Source organism: Quercus suber, unplaced genomic scaffold (genome assembly GCF_002906115.3).
Source record: "Quercus suber isolate HL8 unplaced genomic scaffold, Cork oak 2.0 scaffold_19, whole genome shotgun sequence".
Lineage (NCBI taxonomy): Eukaryota > Viridiplantae > Streptophyta > Magnoliopsida > Fagales > Fagaceae > Quercus > Quercus suber.
The window spans coordinates 1597931-1620557 of NW_027069484.1; the positions used below are offsets into that span (position 1 = coordinate 1597931).

The window sequence follows — 22627 nt, forward strand, 5'->3', positions numbered from 1 at the left end:
TCAAGAGTGAGGCTATTTTGAAGGTTTAAGATAGTAAGTCTTTATAACAAAAAAACAAATGGCTGTAATTCAGCTAGTGGGTGAGTTAATCTAGGGGTCCCCTGTGGGGCTCTTGTCCTACATTGTTTAGTTTCAGTTGTATGTATGAATTTAAAAGTCTTGCTTAAGCCTTCAAGAGTTAAGCCCTTTTGAAAATTTAAGTATTGTAAGTGTTTATAACCAAAAAAAAAAATTGTCCTATCAAAAAAGTGAGTGTCAACTGCTATAGTGAACATTTACTAGTTTTTTTACTTTTTTTTAGATTCTATAATGGTCGAGTAATGCTACAGTCACAAACTATTTTACAACATTTTTACAAACTGCTGATGTGACAAATTCTTATTAGTTCTAATATAGGTCCACTACTAACATCACATTTATGTTTTCTATAATGGTCGAGTAATGCTATAACCACAAACTATTTTACAACATTTTTACAAACTGTTGATGTGGCAAATTCTTATTAGTTTTAATATAGGTCAACTACTAACATCACATTTATGTCTGTAGCATTACTCATAATGGGTCCGGTTAATGTATGTCCTAAGGGCATACATTAACCATTCATAATAGGAAATTTTTTATGAAAATTTGAAAAAACTGTCAAATTAGTTAGTTACTTTTTTATTTTTCCATAAAAAAAATTTCTAAAATGGTTTACTAACATATGCCCTTGGGCATACGTTAGTAAAATCCTTTTATAATTATGCTAATACCAGAGAGTAATCATCCCGGTAATTGGACAAGTAGGATCTTATGACGAACGACTAGTTTGTATGTTGGACAAATAGCTTCTTTCGAATGAATGGTGTTCCTAAGCTGGATATCCATTGTTAGTGTGTCAAGTGCCAAAGATGTCAAACAAATGAGCATGGATTGGGTGGATGAAGTTAAGGGTGATGATTTAGTTTTCCACGAAATTGAAAGTGCATATAATGTCATGTCCTTTTAAATCAATTATCAATAAACATGGGGCACTATAAAAAATATCATTACCGCTAAACTATAACTTGAACTTACCGTGCATGCCTTTAATTCATTAATGACTAAAATTTTACACTTTAAAGTAAATGGAGAATATAAAATCATTTTTTTTTAAGTAAGATAGGAAGAATTTTCCCAACATAGTAGTAAACTTTTTTTTATTTATAAACTATTTCACATAGTAAAGAGGGAGGATTTGAACCTTGATCCTCCTTATAAATGAAACTAAACAATATCACTGAATTACAAGACTTTTTACAATAACATACATAAGTGTTATAAATAAAAACGACGAAGAGAGGCTACAAAAACTTTGAATTTGTAGGTGACAATGAGTCACAAAAAACTTTCCAAACTAGTCAAGTCACATTTATCCCATGCAATGGTGGAACACTAGTGACAGAGTAAATTTTCTTCCTCTCTCCACGGACTTTGCAAGGACATTTTTGTATCCTATTACTACTATTCTGAATGCTGGTAAATGGTGGAATTTACACGTGAAACAAAGGAGAAAAGCTCCATTTGCTCATTAATGGCAATGTCCCTTACCAGGTGTGGGGATATAAGTGCAGGGGTTAGGGTTAGAAATAGGAAGTGTTACTTGATTTTGTTGAAATTGTGCCTTGTTTGCAGCAAGTGTTGGCTTCATGTCATGCAAAGGCCTAGGCCTAGGCCTAGCAGCCTCAATAGGTGTGGTGATAAAATTAAAAATCAAGAACACAAGTATCAACACCTTTGCAGTGTTGAAGAGAGTTTTCTTAGAAAAGAACATTTTTTTTTAATTGAGAAAAATAATGTATATTTCAAGTTTTTTTCTACTGCTAAGTGATATGGCTCAAAGTTTAGGATTTGTTGAAGAAGAATGAGTAGGTAATACATTATATATATAGCTTAAAAGTTGCATACGTGAAAGAATGAAATTGTTGAGAAGATTCAAGGAAGAGGTCAGGTAATGGTGGAATAAAATATTACTAAATGCATCTAAGCAATTAATTTGAAATTTCTTAGTTCCTACTATACAATTGAACATATAAAAGTTATTTGTCATTTTCACATTAATTACATGAATTTTAGACACTTAAAAAGAGTTTACAAGTAGTGGATCTTATGAATTTTGTACTTGTAATACCATTTAAATTAGATTATCAACTAAATATAGGAAGCATTCATATATCATAACTGGTATGTAAATTTCCATTTGATGGATCTCTTGAAATCAATGGCTTGAAGTAAGATGCAGGTAAAAAGCCAATGATGAGACAGTTCGCAATATGCCAAAACCACCAAGCTCCCTCAATTTCGAAAGTTAGATCAATTTCCCGTCTCTTGGAAAATGTTTACGAACACAAGTCCCAAAAGCTCGGAAAGTGTTATGTCATGACTATAATTTTCTAGTGATATTATATCATATGGAAATTGTTTAGACAGCTCAGCTGGAACTCATTTTCCTTAGCTTAAATGGGAGTAAACACGCGGGCTTGGGAAAAGCCAAAGCATTAAATTAAGTAAAGTTGACAAAGAACACCTCAAAGGAAATACACTTTTAGAAATTAATTAATGCCAAAAGTTCCTAATACATACACTAAAGAAGATTAAGAGCTGCTTCTCCACAAAAAAAGATAAATAAATAATAAATAAATAAATAATAAATAAATAAATGAAGAAGAAGAAGAAGAAGTATAAGAGCTTGTTTTAAAGTAATATTTTAAGAACCCAACAGGAAAATTAAACTAAATTTCTATAGCGCCATTCGTTCTTTGGGAATAGACTAATTTTGTCTTTTCGGAAATAGCGTTCTCATGCAAAAGTTTCCTTCCTTCCACTTTGTCTGTGAGGACAATATTTTTGTCTCCTTGCCAAAGTTTTCTTTGGTACAAATTCTAGTGGAATTCACAACTCAAACAAGGAAAAAGCTAAAGCTAGATTTGTTTATTAATTCCGTTTTACCTGGTTTTTTGGTATGTAGTAAATTAATAAATGTTAATTAGGTCTAAGACATTTCAAAACTGACTAATTTAGTCTCTAAGTACCCGTTTGGTTGGGCGTTTTGAGCCCACTTTTACCAAATATGTGCATTTGCAAAATGCTGAGAAGTTATTTGCGTTTGGCTCAGCCCAAAACGCAACTTTTTGAAAAAAGTTGCATTTTGGGCCAAGGCAAAAAATGGTCTGGGAGCACGCAACAAATATGCAGCAGCAGAGGTCCATAAACAAAAGGAAACGCGCATTTTTATCCGTTAGCTCTTGCTGTTTACCAAATTACCCTTGCAGATATATACCTCAGTTCTCACGCTTTCCCTTTTATTTCTCTCTTCTCTTCTCTACTCTGCCGTCAAGCACTGAGCTCTCTCACTCTCACGCTCATCTCTTCTCTGCCCTCTCTGTGGTAAGTCATCCGTGAACCCAGTCTACCACCACAATCAACAAAATCAACAAAACCCATTTCAAACCCAACTCAAAATCAAACCCAAAATCCACAGAAAATCAACTCAAAATTAAACCATTAATTAAAAACTCATAACCCAAACCCAAAATCAAAATCAAATAAAAATACAAACCCAATGTTTCAATCATCTTCATCTTCATCATCATCATCATCATCATCATCATCTTCTCTGGAGGAAGTGAAAGAGCGGCTTTCAAATTGTCAAAAAAAAAAAAAAAGATCTCAGCGGTGGAACAACGTTCTGGAGGAAAAGAGAAAGGGAAAAAGGAGAAAAGAAAAAGAGATGAAGAAAAAAGTGAAAGTGGAATGTTCTGGAGGCTAGGGAGTGGTAGGGAAAAAGGGAAAAGAAGGAAAAAGAAAAAGAGAAGGGTACGTGGGTGGAGGAGAAAAAAAGAGGGGGAAAAAAAAGGAAAAAAAAAAGAAGAAAGAGGAAATGTTATCACAATATTTGTATAATATTTTCACAATAAATTTTAAAAGGTAGGTTATTATTAGCTAATATTAGTGAGAAAAAAATAATTTTTTTAGAAAGAGAAAAAAATAATTTTAATAGTACGTTAAAATTAAAATCTGTATTAATTTTTATCACAATATTTTTACAATAAATCTTAAATGGTAGGTTATTATTAGCTAATATTGGTGAGAAAAAAATAATTTTTTTAGAAAGAAAAAAAAAAATTTTAATAGTACGTTAAAATTAAAATCAGTATCAATTATCACAATAATTTTACAATATTTTCATAATAAATCTTAAGTGATAGGTTATTATTAGCTAATATTGATGAGAAAAAATTAATTTTTTTAGAAAGAGAAAAATTGATTTAAGTATATGAAGTAGTTGATTTAAGTATGAAATAAACTCACATAAAAAAAAAATAAAAAGTATGAAATAAACTCCCTTATATATACATTGTCCTTTTTGGTAATTTATCCCTTAAACTGCCACTTTTATAAGTACCAGCCAAACACTCAGGTTTTTCAAAAAACACTTTTTAACAACTTTTACCAAACATTCAGCTTTTTGAAAATGCACTTTTTCATTATGCACTTTTTGAAAACTCCACTTTTTCATTATGCACTTTTACAAAAAGCTGAACCAAACTCACCCTAAACCCAACTTGGTTTCTAAGGTAGTTGAGAAAATGAACTAACAGACCTAACAGTGTTTAGAGACTAAGTTGTTTTTAGAGACTAAATTGGTCAATTTTGAAATATCTTGAACCAGAATTGTACCTCTTTACCGATATATATATATATATATAATAACTATGCACCTATGGATTAGCCTTTAAATTTACATGAAGATGATTTAATAATGTTCAATGTTCATTAAATTAAAAGTTAAATGTCTATTTTGGTAAGTGAAAAATGAAATATTTCTCTAAATTGTCAGCTTCAGCTTGAAAGACTCGTCCGATTTTGGTTACATCTTCTTCTCTCGTTTTGTTTTTTTTCTCCCCAACTTTTTGAGACTTGCAGGGACTGAACTGAAGGCATCCATTTCTAAAGGGAGTTGACAATTGAGAAGCCTCATGGAAATTATGTGAGAGAAATTTGTTTTGACATCTCAATTTTTCCTTTTCTTTTTTCTTTCCTCCGTTCTCTCACCTTTTGTGTCTTATGCTAGGATAGTTTCGAAGAAAAATGTCTATAATATATTTATTAAAGAATGAAAAATAAATATTACCATACCCACTTAAAGGGTAAAGCATGGCAATAACCAAAAATGAAAACAGTGATCCACACACATTTATATAAATTATTAACTTAGAAGTTTGAAAGGAATGGCTTATTAACATATCACAATCTAATCTTTTCTTTTCTTTTTCTTTTTTTAATAAGTGAGAGGGAATTATAACCATCGTTAATATTCCTAGGAGAATAAGTAGACCATAAAACTCTTGACATGTTTCCAAGTATCTTGTAACTTAACATAAGTTTTGGTTTACCTCCAGCACTTTTTAACTGAAATCTCATTTTATTTTAATGAGAAACAACCACATCACCTACTAACTGAATAAACTTCGACTAGAATCTCAGTTTGTTTTAATGAAAAACAACCACATCACCTACTAACTGAATAAAATGTGAAGATTAAAGTTCAGTACCACTTGTCATTGTGTATTTAAAACAAAATGAGACCTCTAGTTAAAAAAAAAAAAAAACTTGAGGTAAGCCAAACTCCTCAACATATTAGCACCTCTTAGTGTTTCCAAAGAAGACATTTACGATTCAAATACCCCTTATTTAAGGATTTAGATCCTTTAGAGATTTTAGTGATCTACAATACCCATTAATCAAAGTAGTATAAGAAACAACATTTGGACAATGCCCCCTACTCTTCATATCGAAAAGCAACCTATGAGCTTCATCAGGCTATGAAGAGTAGAAGGTGATGGTGGACTTCGGAGAAGTGGTTAATTAGAGTGGCAGAGTGCGTGAATGATGGTGTTGATGTTAAGAGAGTCTGGTTGGTATCCACGGAGGCTGAGGCGGTCTAGAAGGTGAAGCGCCTCATTAACATTGCAGTCTTTGGAGCAAAGTCTGTGAATCTTTTTGGTCCAGTATGAGGTGTTGTTGGTGATGCTGATTTTATGTTCTGGACCTCTGGTTCACGTTTTGGTGGTTGGTCGATGATAGTGTGAGTGAAGAAGAATGCAGCAAGAGGGAAGGTTATGGTCTTGTGGTTGTGGGGGATTGGGATCTTTGGTGATGGGGCGATGAAGCGGAACACTGAACATTTCTCATATGCAAACATTCCTGAATTCTGCTATTCACTTGTATTCATTTCTTGTATGCAAATATTAAGAAGGAAATGTATATAATATTGTAAACATTTGCTGAATAGCGTATATTATTGGATACTTATCAAGCAAATGTGTACCATTTACGTAAACATCAAATGTAAACCAATAATTGTCCTATCAAAAAAGTGAGTGTCAGCTGCTATATTGAATATTTACTAGTTTTTTAACTTTTTTTTTTTTTTTTAAAGATTTTACAAATAGGTTCGGTTAATATATGCCCTAAGGGCATACATTAATCATCTATAATAGGAAACCTTTTATGAAAAATTGAAAAAGTTATCAAATTAGCTAGTTACTTTTTATATTTTTTCATAAAGAAGTTTTCGAAAATGGTTTACTAACATATGCCCTTGAGCATACATTAGTAAAACCCTTTTATAATTATGTTAATACCAAAGAGTGATCGTCCTAGTGATTGGACAAGTAAGATCTTTGGTCGAACACCTAAATTTGTATGTTGGACAAATAGCTTCTTTCGGATGAATGGTGTTCCTTGGGTGGATATCCATTGTTAGTGTGTCGAGTGTCAAAGATGTCAAACAATTGAGCATGGATTGGGCAGATGAAGTTAAGGGTGATGATTTAGTTTTCCATGAAATTGAAAGTATATATAATGTCATGTCATTTTAAATCAATTATCAATAATATATTCTTTTTTAATGGGGTGAGACTTTAAATGAAATAATGCCATGCATGCCTTCTTATTATTTGATAGATAATTAGGGGGAAGGGAGTAGGTATAGGGTTCGAATTATAAACATGGGACACTAAAAAAAATACCGTTACCGCTAAACTATAACTTGAACTTAACATGCATGCCTTTAAATTCATTAATGACTAAAATTTTACACTTTAAAGTAAATGGAGAAGATAAAATCTTTTTTTTTAAAGTAATATAGGAAGAATTTTCCCAACATAGTAGTAAACTTTTTTCATTTATAAACTATTACATATTGTAAAAAGGGAGGATTTGAACCTTGATCCTCCTCATAAATGAAACTAATCAATATCACTGAATTACAAGACTTTTTACAAATAACATATGTAAGTGTTATAAATAAAAATGATGAAGAGAAGCCATAAAAACTTTGAATTTGTAGGAGACAATGGGTCACAACAAACTTTCCAAACTAGTCAAGTAGCGATTATCCCATGCAAAGGTGGAACACTAGTGACATAGTAAATTTTCTTCCTCTCCCCACCAACTTTGCTAGGACATTTTTGTATTCTAATACTACTATTCTGAATGCTGGTAAATGGTGGAATTTACACGTGAAACAAAGGAGAAAAGCTCCATTTGCTCATTAATGGCAATGTCCCTTACCAGGTGTGGGGATGTAAGTGCAGGGGTTAGGGCTAGAAATGGGAATTGGTCCTTGATTTTGTAGAAATCGTGCCTTGTTTGCAACGAGTGTTGGCTTCATGTCATGCAAAGGCCTAGGTCTAGCAGCCTCAACAGGTGTGGTGATAAAATTAAATATCAAGAACACAAGTATCGCCACCTTTGCAATGTTGAAGAGAGTTTTCTTTGAAAACAACATGTTTTTTTTAATCAAGAAAAAGGATGTATATTTCAAGTTTCTTTCTACTAAGTGATATGGTTCAGAGTTTAGGGCTTGTTGAAGAAGAATGAGTAGGTAATACATTATATATATAGCTTAAAAGTTGCATAGTTGGAAGAATGAAATTGTTGAGAAGATTGAAGGAAGAGGTCAAGTAATGTTGGAACAAAATATTACTAAATGCATCTAAGCAATTAATTTGAAATTTCTTAGTTCCTACTATACAATTGAACATATAAAAGTTATTTGTCATGTCCACATTAATTACATGAATTTTAGACACTTAAAAAGAGTTTACAAGCAGTGGATCTTACGAATTTTGTATTTGTAATACCATTTAAATTAGATTATCAACTAAATATAGGAAGCATTCATAACTGGTATGTAAATTTCCATTTGATGGATCTCTTGAAATCAATGGCTTGAAGTAAGATGCAGGGAAAAAAACATTGATGAGACAATTCCCAATATGCCAAAACCACCAGAGACAATTCCCAATATGCCAAAACCACCAAACTCCCTCAATTTCGAAAGTAAGATCAATTTCCCTTCTTTGGAAAATGTTTACAAACACAAGTCCCAAAAGCTCGGAAAGTGTTACTCATGACTATAATTTCTAGTGATATTAATTATATCATATGGAAATTGCTTAGAAAGCTCAGCTGGAACTCATTTTCCTTAGCTTAAGTGGGAACCACATGGGCTTGGGAGAAGTCAGAGCATTAAATTAAGTAAAGTTGACAAAGAACACGCAAAGGAAATACACTTTTAGAAATTAAATAATGCCAAAAGTTCCTAATACATATGCCTAGAGAACCCAACAGGAAAATTACACTAAAATATATAGAGCCATTCGTTCTTTGGGAATAGACTAATTTTGCCTTTTCGGAAATAGCGTTCTCGTGCAAAAGTTTTCTTCCTCCCCGTTTGTCTGCAGGGACAACATTTTTGTCTCCTTGCCAAAGTTTTCTTTGGTACAAATTCTAGTGGAATTCACAACTCAAACAAGGAAAAAGCTAGATTTGTTTATTAATTATGTATTGCCTGGTTTTTTGGCATGTAATAAATTAATAAAAGTAAACTTCATTAATTTACTCTCAACTTTGAGCTAATGTCAATTAGGTTCATGCCATTTCAAAACTGACTAATTAGGTCCCTAAATCTAACTTGGTCTCTAAGACAGTTGAGAAAAGGGACTAACAGACTTAATAGTGTTTAGAGACTAAGTTGTTTTTAGGGACCAAGTTGGTTGATTTTGAAATATCTTGAACCTAGTTTGCTCATATTTACCAATATATATATATATATATATATAATTACTATGCAGCCTATAAATTAGCCTTTAAATTTACAAGAAGATGATTTTATAATGTTCAATGTTCATTAAATTAAAAGTTAAATGTCTATTTTGGTAAGTGGAAAATGAAATATTTCTCAGAAAAGAAATGATATATCCACAACATTTTCACAATATTTTTACAACAAATTCTAAGTGGCAAGTGGTTATTGATTGCTATTATTGGAACAAAAAAGTAATCTTAGTATCATATTTAAATTTGAACCAATAACAACCAACTACCTATGATTTATTGTGAAAATATTATGAACATAGCGCCTCTATCCTCTAAATGGTCAGCTTTCGCTTGAAAGACTGGTCCTATTTTGGTGAAGTTTTCTTCGTTTCGTGTTTTTTTTTTTTTTTTTTCAGCTTTTTGAGACGTGCAGGAACTAAAGACATCCATTTTCTGAAGGGAGTTGACCATAGAGAAGCCTCATGGAAATTAAGTATGAGAATCTTGTTTTGACATCTCAATTTTCCTTTTTTCTTTTTTCTTTTTTTCTTTTCTTTCCGCCGTTCTCTCACCTTTTGTGTCTTATGCTTGGATAGTTTCGGGGGGAAATGTCTATAATAGATTTTTATTAAGGAATGAAAAAGAAAGATTACTATACCCCCACTCACACATTTATATTATTACCGTAGAATTTTGAAGTAAATGGCTTATTGACATAGAAGAATCTTTTTATTTTTTATTTTAACAAGTAAGAGGGAATTCTAACCCTCATTAATTTTCTCATGAGAAGAAGTAAACCACAGGGCTCTTGGTTTGTTTCTAAATATCTTGTAACTCAACATATTAGCACCTCTTGCTGTTTTTAAAGAAGATGTACATGATTCAAATACCTTTTATTTAAGGATTTAGATCCTCTAAAGTCTAGAGTTTTTAAGAAACTTTACCATTTAGAGTTATTTTAATCTAGACCCTTCATTTTAAAATAAATGGTTTAGATGATGACATATTAATATTATTCCACTAATTAAAACCTTAAAACAATCATGCCACATTAGTTATTAAAAAAAAACAAACAAACTTACATGTAACATTTTTTTTTATTCTTTTAATTTATTTTAAAAACCTTGAATTTTTTTTTTTTTTTTTTTAATCACACAGATTTGAAGGGAAGATCTCACGGCACTAGGCTTGTGTCCAACGACGTCTCGGAGCTAGAAACAAAAAGAAAACTTGCCGGAGACACAAACCTATGTCTAAAGGATCTAAATCCCTCATCTAAATATCGAATTATAAAATAAAATAATTTAATAAATTTAAAAAAAAAAAAAGTTCTCAACATATTCATAATGTTAATTATATAAAGGATCTAAATCCCTCATCTAAATATCGAATTATAAAATAAAATAATTTAATAAATTTAAAAAAAAAAAAAGTTCTCAACATATTCATAATGTTAATTATATAGAGGATTTATCTTATAGAATTTTATGGTAAATTAAAACTAGGGAGGATAAAATTTATCACAGTTGGAATATTTAGGGAGTTAATTGAACGCACGATATAGCAATCCGAACGTTTGAATCTACAGCCTCCATAGACCACAACACAAAGACACCACAATCAAAGCTGAAGGGACTAAAATGTATTTTAGATTTCTGTGCTCTTTCCCCAGAGAGAACCCCAAAATTTGGAAAGACATTCATTTATGATCAATGTTCTGACCACAAAGCAGCTCGTTTGAGTTTGAGAATGGAAAGTTATCTTATTTATACTAATATTTTTGGGGGGTCTTTTAATCGAACATATATGATATATCCCGTGAATTAAGATTATACTCTGGTACTTTTTTTCTATGAAATTCCTTTCTTTTTTTATAAAAAAACATGCATACGAATATAATAAGGCCAATAGCACTCGCATTCTTTGCCATAATAGAGCAGACACCAGAATAAGGCCGAAAGATGAGAAAGCTACGCATTAGTCAGACTCAATTTTTAGCACTCAAATACTCAGAAACATCACTACCTATTTTTTGCTTTTCATTGATACTTTCTAACAATTTTACTGCCTGTTTAGCGTCTTGTTGACTTAACTACCATACCCGTAAATACTTCTTTACCTCCAAATCACAACTAAGTACCAAAATCTAAAATATAAGTTTTGGCAGAATGTTTTAAAAGCCCCGCACAAAACATGTAACAATAGAAGCAACAAGACAATATCATCTAATCAACAGGACTCAGCAATCAAAGCAAATAAAGTAACAAAGCATAATTCCCCTGATACAAATTTTTTTTCAACAATTCAACTAAAATAATAAGTACTGTAAACATCGTTCATGTGGATCTTATTGTGCTTAATGCTGCCATGCAATTAAGAACAGTATTTCTCTGTTAACAATTTCCAGATATCAAAACCAAAGAACGATAAGCATTTCAATGGTCTCCCAACCAAGACTGGGGAACCTGCACACAGAAGAAACAAAAAATATTATGTACATGCATTGTAACAAGCCAAACAAAACATGAATGAAAGAACACTGAGATAAGAATGATTTTTGTGACAGTAAAGTATAAGGCATGAAAACCAAGTTAGTTGTTCATTTGATTATAATGACTAATGGCGACATATTTCTATTGTTGCATATCATAGACCTCTTTGGTTTTATCAAAATTTATTTGTTGAACACGCATCTACAAATACAGATTTTCGACACATTCTTTTTACACTGAAATTTCAAATGATATAGACATGTTTCAGATAAAGATGTATCACGACCAAATATAATTCAACATCCCTACAAGTCTTAACTTCTCTCTTTTGATCAATGGAGCACTAACAAGATATTTAAAAATTCAATCAAGGCACAAAATTAATCTTAGAGCTGCATAAAAAACTGAGGTGTTGAATGCCTAGGACTTTTTTTATGACAAGCTTCTAATTTAGTAAATGACCAAGCTAAAATCACTTCTTCAAAATCAAATAAGGCTCAAGAACAAGATTTGGCCAAAAGGGGAGGGAGAAGGGGATATTCGAATAGTGACTCCACACCACAAGAGGCAAGGTCCCTACCTGATTATGCTGCCCCTTGGGGTATGAAATTTTTTTAAGTTTAGTATGTTATAACGACGAAGAACTCTTCTAGCAGTAATACACATCCTCTGCCAAATAAATATAAGCATTTTCTTCACCAAAAAGCTGCCATAAAGTGATGACAAACAAATATAACACAACCTCTCACATGATGATGCTATCAACTGCACATCATAACATCTTTTCCACTATGACTTCTGGAATACTAAATCAACACCAGACAGCTCATTGAGGATTTGAGAAAATTTCAAGCAACTTAATTAAATTATCTAGAGATTGCTCAGTAGTGGCAAAGCCAAGTTTAAACAAGAATATCTAGACTTAATTAAAACTCAAGTGGAGCTTGAAAACACTAATCTATTATATAAGCTAAGCCCATGAGCCAAACACTTGGCTCAGCTGGGCTTGATTGGGGCCCACACAATCCCACCCTCACCCTAGCACTAAATTCCAAAAACCCTTGCTTTGGTGAGCCTTAAGCTTCAGATCATCCTCAATGCCAATTGACAGCAAGTCATATGTACTTGAACTGACAACCAGCATTTACCCACACCCCTAACAAAAGGAATGAACTGAGTTAAATATAAATTGAAGACAAAGAAAATACCAGAAGTGGAAACATAAGGGAATTCAACAAACATGCACATGCGCACGCGCACGCACACACACATAAAGTCATTGAACCAAGTACTAAAGGCTTAATGGAATTATAATCCACAATCAAAACAATTGCTTTGAGCTGTAAATAAGAAACAATATAGAATATCACTAAAGTGTTATTGAATCTTTGAGAAATCCAAGATAAATAATATTTGGGGATAATTGACATCTAAAAAAGGGATTTCCAAAGATAGTTACCAACCGTAACCAAAAGAAAAAACACTTTCTCTAACTAGCTTCTTAGAAATTACAACACATTTCCTTCTTTTTACTGATAAATTACACGCGCATAGTGGGTCTTGAACCCACAACCTCACCCTCCATCCCATTATTATGGGAGAAGGAAGTGCCAATTGAGCTATAGCTCATTGTAATAGTCTGGGTAAGGTCCAGTGTGCGCTAAACCGAGCTTAGCGGGGGAAAAGAAGAAGGCTATAACTCATTGAAATAGTCTATGTAAGGTACAGTGTGCACTAAACCTAGCTTGGCGAGGGGAAAGAGAAAAGACCTGAGCAGGTTGTCTTCAGCATGCTAATATTGCAAACTTAAATGTCAATTTTAACAAGTTCTCTAAGTATATTTTATTAGCAACATTATTCGCATCGCCTTTGCAGACCAACTTTTTTCTTTTCTAATAAGAACAGCTCTCTCTTTCTTTTGATATAGTGAAATCCTTACACACTACCATTGCTCTCTTTGTCTATAACTCATCTTGGGCAGCAAAATAACAAGTAATTCACGATTACTTCAATACTTTGTCAAAATCTGTCCATATTTTCTTGCATAAGCAAACAAGGAATAGTAAATTATTATCTTTTTTCTCCTCATTTCTTTGCCCTTTTATGTTAATTCCTTTCTCATTGTAAGTAGTGCCCAAATCTAGAGGCTCTAACACTAACATAATGCTTTGGAAACAGAATTCACTTGCAGGATCAAAATCTGTTAACTAAAGCAAAGAATCTAAAATGGACTCTTCTCCACCTTGAAATTAAACATGGGACACGTGAGAATATATTTGGCATTTCTTCTTGAATTTAAAGCTTAAATAGATCAAACTTATGTCCTAAGAAGCCTCTCCCTCATTTGTCCAAATGGTATGATGACAACCCAAGTAACAGGCCCTAAAGGTGTGTATATATATGCCATCACCCATTTAAATTTGTCATTAATCAATTATTGACAATCATATCCAACATGCATTTACAATATCCAGCTACAACACCACCAAATGCAATTCTCTACAAGCTGACAAAATCCACATTCACAAATTCAAAAACCACCAATAAAATAAAATACAATAATCAAACATTTCTACTAAAAACATGCATTCATCCAACATCATTATACCTCGTCAATAATATCCAATGATCAAAGTAACAAAACATCACAGTACTCCTAAAATAGACACAAACACCAGCAAAACCCAAAAATTAAGCATCAATGATTTAATACTTGCCTTCAATCAAAAATCACAAATATCTATCAGGAAAAAAAATATAAAAGTAAAATGAACCCCATAATTACTCATTCTAGTAAGCACCTGCAATAAATTGATCATCAGTGCCCTCCATGCTCCTTGGCATGCTCCTGGTGCTTAAGGTGGCGGCGTTCCTCAGGGAGTGCAACCAGGTAGGAAAAGATCATTCCACCGTAGCAGACATGGAGGAGCGGCTCAACGGAGTTGGTTTGAATGTACTTGGCATGGTAGTTGTCCAGCCATCTCTGAAATGCATTCTTCAAATAGTTGGTGGAAAGCATCGGCTTCACATGTTCAGGCACCTCCTTCACCTTCAGGCCCTTGATCTCGCTGAAGAATTTCCTCATCGCCATTTGCTACACAGGAACTGCAAAGAACAAAACATTAGAAAAGCCATTTCCCCCAAACACCCCCATTTATGATTTATCACATTACACACTCTAAATTTTTCCCTTATTATTTTATGAAAAAACTTTAAACCCACAAAGAATTTCCATCAAAACAAAACTGAAGAAAGAAACTTTTTCCAACAATAAGAAGCTAGGTCCCTTGTGCCTCAATATAAAACTTTCTCAAAACCTGTCAATTTTTCTTGGGCATAAAAACTTAGTCATAAAAACAATTATACTCTTTCATTTTTACTCCTATTTCCCCATCAATCCAACAAAGAAAAAATCCCCATTTCCCGAAAAATCTAATCCACCAAAAAAAAAAAAAAAAACCCATGTTCATATTCTTCTCTAATTACATTTTTTTTCCCAGCAACCAAAAAAAAACCCATTCTTGGAAAAATCAAACGGGACCCATGTAAAATTTTTCCATATAAAAATAATCTAACCCTTTATTTCTAATTCCATGTCCATTTAACCAAATTGGAATGACAAGCAAATGAATATCTTAAAACATTAGAAAAAGTCCTATCATCTCATACATTAACCAACACCACACATAAACGAAAAACCCTTTAAATCTAAATTGTACTTGTAATGTTTTGCTCTATGAATACCCAATCGGAAAACACCAAACACGATCGAACAAAAGGAATGAATGAGTGAATGGATCTAATCTTAGTGGAAAAAAAAACACACACACACACACATATATATATATATATACAAAGAGAGTTTAGTTACCTTGATGAGAGAGAGAGAGAGAGAGAGAAGGGTTCACTATCACTACTTAGCGAAGAAAGCTCGCAACACCAAACAACAAAAAACAGGTACAGACTACAGAGGTCAAAGAACAATTGCAAATGGAGTTTGTAATGTACAGTACACCACCTATTTCATCCAACGGTCCAGATTTGGCATCTCTATTTACCATATGAATTTATGATTGTATTCGGCTGGTTAAAATGTCTGAAATACCCTTGCCTTGCCTCGGTGGTTTGTGAATTTTTGGCGAATGTATAGCAAAAAAAAAAAAAAAAAAAAAAAAAAAAAAAAAAAAAAAAAAAAATTTTTGATAGGGTATAGCTTAAATTTGGTAAATGAGTAATTCTAAGAATTCAAAAAAAAAAAATTTTGACATATTGGTGGACTCAAATAAAAATCAGTACATTTACAACAAAAATGTAATCAATTTCTCTCTTTTTTTTTTTTTTTTTGGTATATTTAGCATTGCTCTTGCTAAACTGGTAACAAACTTTTTTTCCCCTTCTTCTTATTTATTTTTAATTATATAACATAGGTACTCACATAAAAATAAATAAATAATAAAACATAGTTATAAACACATTATTAGAGGAAAAATGTTATCTCTAAACTAGTTTAGAAGAAAATTCTTCCAACCCACTACGTGGTGAAAACTTTGTTCTTCATTATATATTATACATTTATTCTTCTCAAAGCTGATTTTTTTTTTTTAAGATTTAAATTTAATTATATTACTATTTTAGTACATAAAACATTTGATAAATCTTTTTTAAGAAGCTTTGTGAATAAAATTCGTTTTATGTACAAAATATTGATATTAGATAAGAGTATTAAATCGGATTTTATTTTTTGTTCGTAAATTCGATAGTTATAATGAGGGGGTGATTTGAACCCTAAAAGTCTATGTTAGAAACACTAGAAAGTTAATTTTAATTGGTAAAGTTTCTCATTAACTAATACCTACTTGCAACATTTTCAGACGTATGCTCAACATGCAACATACGCATATTATATTCTAACCAAAAACTAATACATTCTATCTTTTTTTAATAATTCGATAGTTACAATAGAAGAGATAAATTTAAAACCTGGATGCCTTCATTAAAAATACTAGTCATTTGAGGTATAAGGCTGTTGGCTAATACATTCAATCTTATCATTACTATATGATGCCATTCTAAACTATTTGATTCACTTGGCTTTACTACTTCACAAGATAATTTTTCTGCCGATCATTTTCTCTTTCACCTTTTTATGTCGTAACTCCATGTATGAGGGCTCTACTCTTTGAGGCAATAGTTTATGGATGTGAAGCAATGGAATTATTTTTGGTATAAGGATTTTCTTATATAAAATTTGGTAAATCATCAAAAAGTCCATATGACAATAGATCACTTACATTTTATTCGGTTTCATGTTTATAAACTTTGTCTTCTATTTCTTAGAAGTTGATGACCCTATATCTTAGAATGATTGGTCTAGTCATAAGGGCAATGAAAATTATCCTATATGCTAGCTCACAGAATGGGCATCTCACAATTATGCGACCTACAAATGTGGAATTCACATGCTTGTGAGTAACCCACTCTATAAAACGGGCTTAGGAGATACTTTCTCCAAGGTCAGGTTTAAGTACATGTGTTGGTATATTCTTGCTTGGTATAACATGCATCCATATATTATTTTTATTTTTTTAATTAGAAAATGAATTTAATAAATAACACTAATAGAAAAAAAAAAAAATTGAGAATAGAACATGTGACGCTAGGGCTATTGTTACTAAACAAAATACAAACACCCTTTAGATGTTATGGTTGATTACAAAGTCTTCTCTTGCAAATTGGCCATTTTTACTTGAAGATAAGTGCAAGAGTTCAATTTGCAAGAGAAGTGCAAGAGTCATCACGAAATTGAGGGTGGATAGTGAATGTTTGCAATCATCCAACAAGAGATGCAATTAGAATATTTGAAGTGTTTTGCTTAATACCAATTTACCATGGTTTCTGCACTCATCTCTACTTGAAGCAAATCTTAAGTTGATTGTCAAAGTTAACACGTCCCTATATGTTTGGAATGGAGGGCGATGGGGGAGAGGAGTACAACTTGTACAAGTCGTTACCTAATATCCTCTCCTCTTTTCTTCAAATACGCGGGCATCCAAACACAAGGTTTAGAGTCTAAAGTTATGCTATCACCACGTTGAGAATGCCCCCTCCCCCCTCTCCCCCTAACTCATTTCGAATGCCCAATTAAGGAGCTATCATTGTTTGTTTGTTTGTTTGTTTGTTTGTTTGTTTTTTTTTTTTTTTTTTTTTTTTTTGCATGAAATTTCAACCTCAACATATATGTTCTCAATGAGTTTCTTGTATATCTTTATTTTCAATGGTGCCATTATGAGAAATGGCACCATTTGCGTGGATAGCTTTGTTTTTTTCATTTGCTTTTTCATTTCTTTTTGAAGTACTATTTGGGGCAATAGATATGTACTTTTAGATGCTATTAAGGAAAAGGTGGAGCCATATCTCCACAAAGTGTCTATGTATATATGCTAGTCGTTTTCTTTTGATTTGTTGATTTCATTACTTGCCCATCACCTATTCTTCTTTACATTTGAGGCCCTTTATGAACTTTTCAAATATAAATTCCTTGTGCAGGTTTTGAATGTCATCCCTATCAAGGGTGGAGCCCCTCCCAAGTTTGCTCAAAGAACACAGTTGATTACAGACAATTACCAAGTGGTGTGACAAGTTTTTATATGAATCAGCAGTTTTCTTCCATTTTTTTACCTTATTCTCTCAAAAAGTGAGATCTGTGATGCTGGACTTGTTATTTTCACTGATGTGAACCTCATTCTTCTTGGTTGTTGTATATGTGCAACTCATTCTGCATTCCAATTCTGTCAAGTCCAGATTCTGTGAATCTATTTTTTGCCATACAGAGTGTTACAAACCTAAGCAATTTTGTTGAGTTCATCTCCAAATCTTTATTCTTCAAATTATTGTGCCTTCTTCCTTTGTTCAGCTTTGTCCTAAATTTGAATCCTTGTCTATTGCAGCTGACATACTGTGAGTACGATTGAACTAAATAAAAATGCACAAAAGTCGAAACATGGATCCATTTGTTGAATATTAATAATCCTCTTAAAAAGAAAGTATTATCATATGTTACTATGAATGTCAACAATCGATTATCGAAAAAAAAATTGAATGTCAACAATCATTCTATCTACTTCTCAAATGATGTAATTTAGTTATTAAGTTTGTGATGGAATAAAAAAAGTAGTGGTGTTTACATGTATGGGGAAAAGAAAAACTAAAATTACTCAAGTAGTTCATGAATAAGTCTGAGATTGTTCAACAAGAAAATAAACCGAGCTTGGATATAATCTAGCTTGACAATGAGTTTGAGCTTGACTTGTGTTTGAAATAAATATAAATGAACCAATCGTAAATTTTTAATGCTCGATTCAGTTTGACAAGTTTATAGCCTTATTCTTAATACACCGAAAAAATGAGTTTTATTTGACAGAAATTTAAATGCTGTCATGTCATGTGCCCAAATTATAACCAACAAATTCTATACCCCAACACAGAAGGGTTGTTTGCAGTCTTTGGATCCATGGTCGTTTGTTTTTGTTCCTTAAAATGGCAAATGTTACAGTTCACAATGTAGCCTCTCGGCAATGTCTTATATTGCTAGGGGCCATTATAATTTCTAGCTTGCTCCTTGGAATTCTGTTAGCAAAATGGAAATGGAAAGCTCACCGTTGAACTTTGTAAAACTAAGGGGGTGTTTGGTACATGTGTTTGAAAACGTGTGGAAATATGTGTGGGCAAAAAAGTATATAAAAATGCGTATAATGTTGTTTAAAAACTAAAAATGTGTGTTTGAGTGAGTGCACCAAACACCCCCTAAATGTTTTGGACCATTATGATTATTTTTAGTAACTTCTAACATAAGTCAAGAAAGTTCTATTTTTCTTTTATTTTTTTGATGGGAAGAAATTTTTATTCATTAACGCTATATTTGTATCAAAGTAAAATATCTCTTAAAATGGTTCTTAGAATGGTAAAACATGTCACTTTACTCATCATCCAATGTGACAAATGTTTTATGATTCTATGTAAATAAAACATTTATCATGATACACAGCATCCTTAATCCAACATGACAAGATAAATAACCTATAGAAGGATTACATTGGCATCTCAATGTATACCCACTAGGCTCAAGCCGAATACTAAAATGTTTGTGATTTAAACCGAGCCCCCTCCAACATAACTTGACAATTTGTCTAGTGCTACTTCTTTCTTTGCTAATGGTGTTTGCCAATTAGAGTCATACCATGTGATCAACAGTGATAGCTCCTTGTTTCTCAAAAAAAAAAAAAAAAAAAAAAACAAACAAACAAACAAACAAACAAACAAACAATGATAGCTCCTTAATTGGGCATTCGAAATGAGTTAGGGGGAGAGGGGGGAGGGGGCATTCTCAACGTGGTGATAGCATAACTTTAGACTCTAAACCTTGTGTTTGGATGCCCGCGTATTTGAAGAAAAGAGGAGAGGATATTAGGTAACGACTTGTACAAGTTGTACTCCTCTCCCCCATCGCCCTCCATTCCAAACATATAGGGACGTGTTAACTTTGACAATCAACTTAAGATTTGCTTCAAGTAGAGATGAGTGCAGAAACCATGGTAAATTGGTATTAAGCAAAACACTTCAAATATTCTAATTGCATCTCTTGTTGGATGATTGCAAACATTCACTATCCACCCTCAATTTCGTGATGACTCTTGCACTTCTCTTGCAAATTGAACTCTTGCACTTATCTTCAAGTAAAAATGGCCAATTTGCAAGAGAAGACTTTGTAATCAACCATAACATCTAAAGGGTGTTTGTATTTTGTTTAGTAACAATAGCCCTAGCGTCACATGTTCTATTCTCAATTTTTTTTTTTTTCTATTAGTGTTATTTATTAAATTCATTTTCTAATTAAAAAAATAAAAATAATATATGGATGCATGTTATACCAAGCAAGAATATACCAACACATGTACTTAAACCTGACCTTGGAGAAAGTATCTCCTAAGCCCGTTTTATAGAGTGGGTTACTCACAAGCATGTGAATTCCACATTTGTAGGTCGCATAATTGTGAGATGCCCATTCTGTGAGCTAGCATATAGGATAATTTTCATTGCCCTTATGACTAGACCAATCATTCTAAGATATAGGGTCATCAACTTCTAAGAAATAGAAGACAAAGTTTATAAACATGAAACCGAATAAAATGTAAGTGATCTATTGTCATATGGACTTTTTGATGATTTACCAAATTTTATATAAGAAAATCCTTATACCAAAAATAATTCCATTGCTTCACATCCATAAACTATTGCCTCAAAGAGTAGAGCCCTCATACATGGAGTTACGACATAAAAAGGTGAAAGAGAAAATGATCGGCAGAAAAATTATCTTGTGAAGTAGTAAAGCCAAGTGAATCAAATAGTTTAGAATGGCATCATATAGTAATGATAAGATTGAATGTATTAGCCAACAGCCTTATACCTCAAATGACTAGTATTTTTAATGAAGGCATCCAGGTTTTAAATTTATCTCTTCTATTGTAACTATCGAATTATTAAAAAAAGATAGAATGTATTAGTTTTTGGTTAGAATATAATATGCGTATGTTGCATGTTGAGCATACGTCTGAAAATGTTGCAAGTAGGTATTAGTTAATGAGAAACTTTACCAATTAAAATTAACTTTCTAGTGTTTCTAACATAGACTTTTAGGGTTCAAATCACCCCCTCATTATAACTATCGAATTTACGAACAAAAAATAAAATCCGATTTAATACTCTTATCTAATATCAATATTTTGTACATAAAACGAATTTTATTCACAAAGCTTCTTAAAAAAGATTTATCAAATGTTTTATGTACTAAAATAGTAATATAATTAAATTTAAATCTTAAAAAAAAAAAATCAGCTTTGAGAAGAATAAATGTATAATATATAATGAAGAACAAAGTTTTCACCACGTAGTGGGTTGGAAGAATTTTCTTCTAAACTAGTTTAGAGATAACATTTTTCCTCTAATAATGTGTTTATAACTATGTTTTATTATTTATTTATTTTTATGTGAGTACCTATGTTATATAATTAAAAATAAATAAGAAGAAGGGGAAAAAAAGTTTGTTACCAGTTTAGCAAGAGCAATGCTAAATATACCAAAAAAAAAAAAAAAAAGAGAGAAATTGATTACATTTTTGTTGTAAATGTACTGATTTTTATTTGAGTCCACCAATATGTCAAAATTTTTTTTTTTTGAATTCTTAGAATTACTCATTTACCAAATTTAAGCTATACCCTATCAAAAAAAAAAAAAAAAAAAAAAAAAAAAAAAAAAAAAAAAAACTATACATTCGCCAAAAATTCACAAACCACCGAGGCAAGGCAAGGGTATTTCAGACATTTTAACCAGCCGAATACAATCATAAATTCATATGGTAAATAGAGATGCCAAATCTGGACCGTTGGATGAAATAGGTGGTGTACTGTACATTACAAACTCCATTTGCAATTGTTCTTTGACCTCTGTAGTCTGTACCTGTTTTTTGTTGTTTGGTGTTGCGAGCTTTCTTCGCTAAGTAGTGATAGTGAACCCTTCTCTCTCTCTCTCTCTCTCTCATCAAGGTAACTAAACTCTCTTTGTATATATATATATATATGTGTGTGTGTGTGTGTTTTTTTTTCCACTAAGATTAGATCCATTCACTCATTCATTCCTTTTGTTCGATCGTGTTTGGTGTTTTCCGATTGGGTATTCATAGAGCAAAACATTACAAGTACAATTTAGATTTAAAGGGTTTTTCGTTTATGTGTGGTGTTGGTTAATGTATGAGATGATAGGACTTTTTCTAATGTTTTAAGATATTCATTTGCTTGTCATTCCAATTTGGTTAAATGGACATGGAATTAGAAATAAAGGGTTAGATTATTTTTATATGGAAAAATTTTACATGGGTCCCGTTTGATTTTTCCAAGAATGGGTTTTTTTTTGGTTGCTGGGAAAAAAAATGTAATTAGAGAAGAATATGAACA

The 22627-nt window shown here is 32.0% G+C and overlaps 1 protein-coding gene across 2 annotated transcripts; it reads right to left on the minus strand.

Annotated features, from left to right (window-relative positions):
* Positions 1–11350: 11350 nt before the first annotated feature.
* LOC112031325 (uncharacterized) lies at positions 11351–15649 on the minus strand. 2 transcript variants are annotated; one of them, XM_065761847.1, is made up of 3 exons: positions 15493–15649; positions 14423–14726; positions 11351–11594 (listed from the first exon to the last, which is right to left on the minus strand). In XM_065761847.1, exon 2 carries the CDS (start codon positions 14710–14712, stop codon positions 14440–14442), a length of 273 nt encoding a protein of 90 aa, XP_065617919.1. In that variant the 5' UTR covers positions 14713–14726; positions 15493–15649; the 3' UTR covers positions 11351–11594; positions 14423–14439. The 2 variants fall into 2 exon arrangements, with proteins under 2 accessions (XP_065617919.1, XP_065617922.1); XM_065761850.1 differs by lacking the exon at positions 15493–15649 and adding an exon at positions 15341–15435.
* Positions 15650–22627: the final 6978 nt, after the last annotated feature.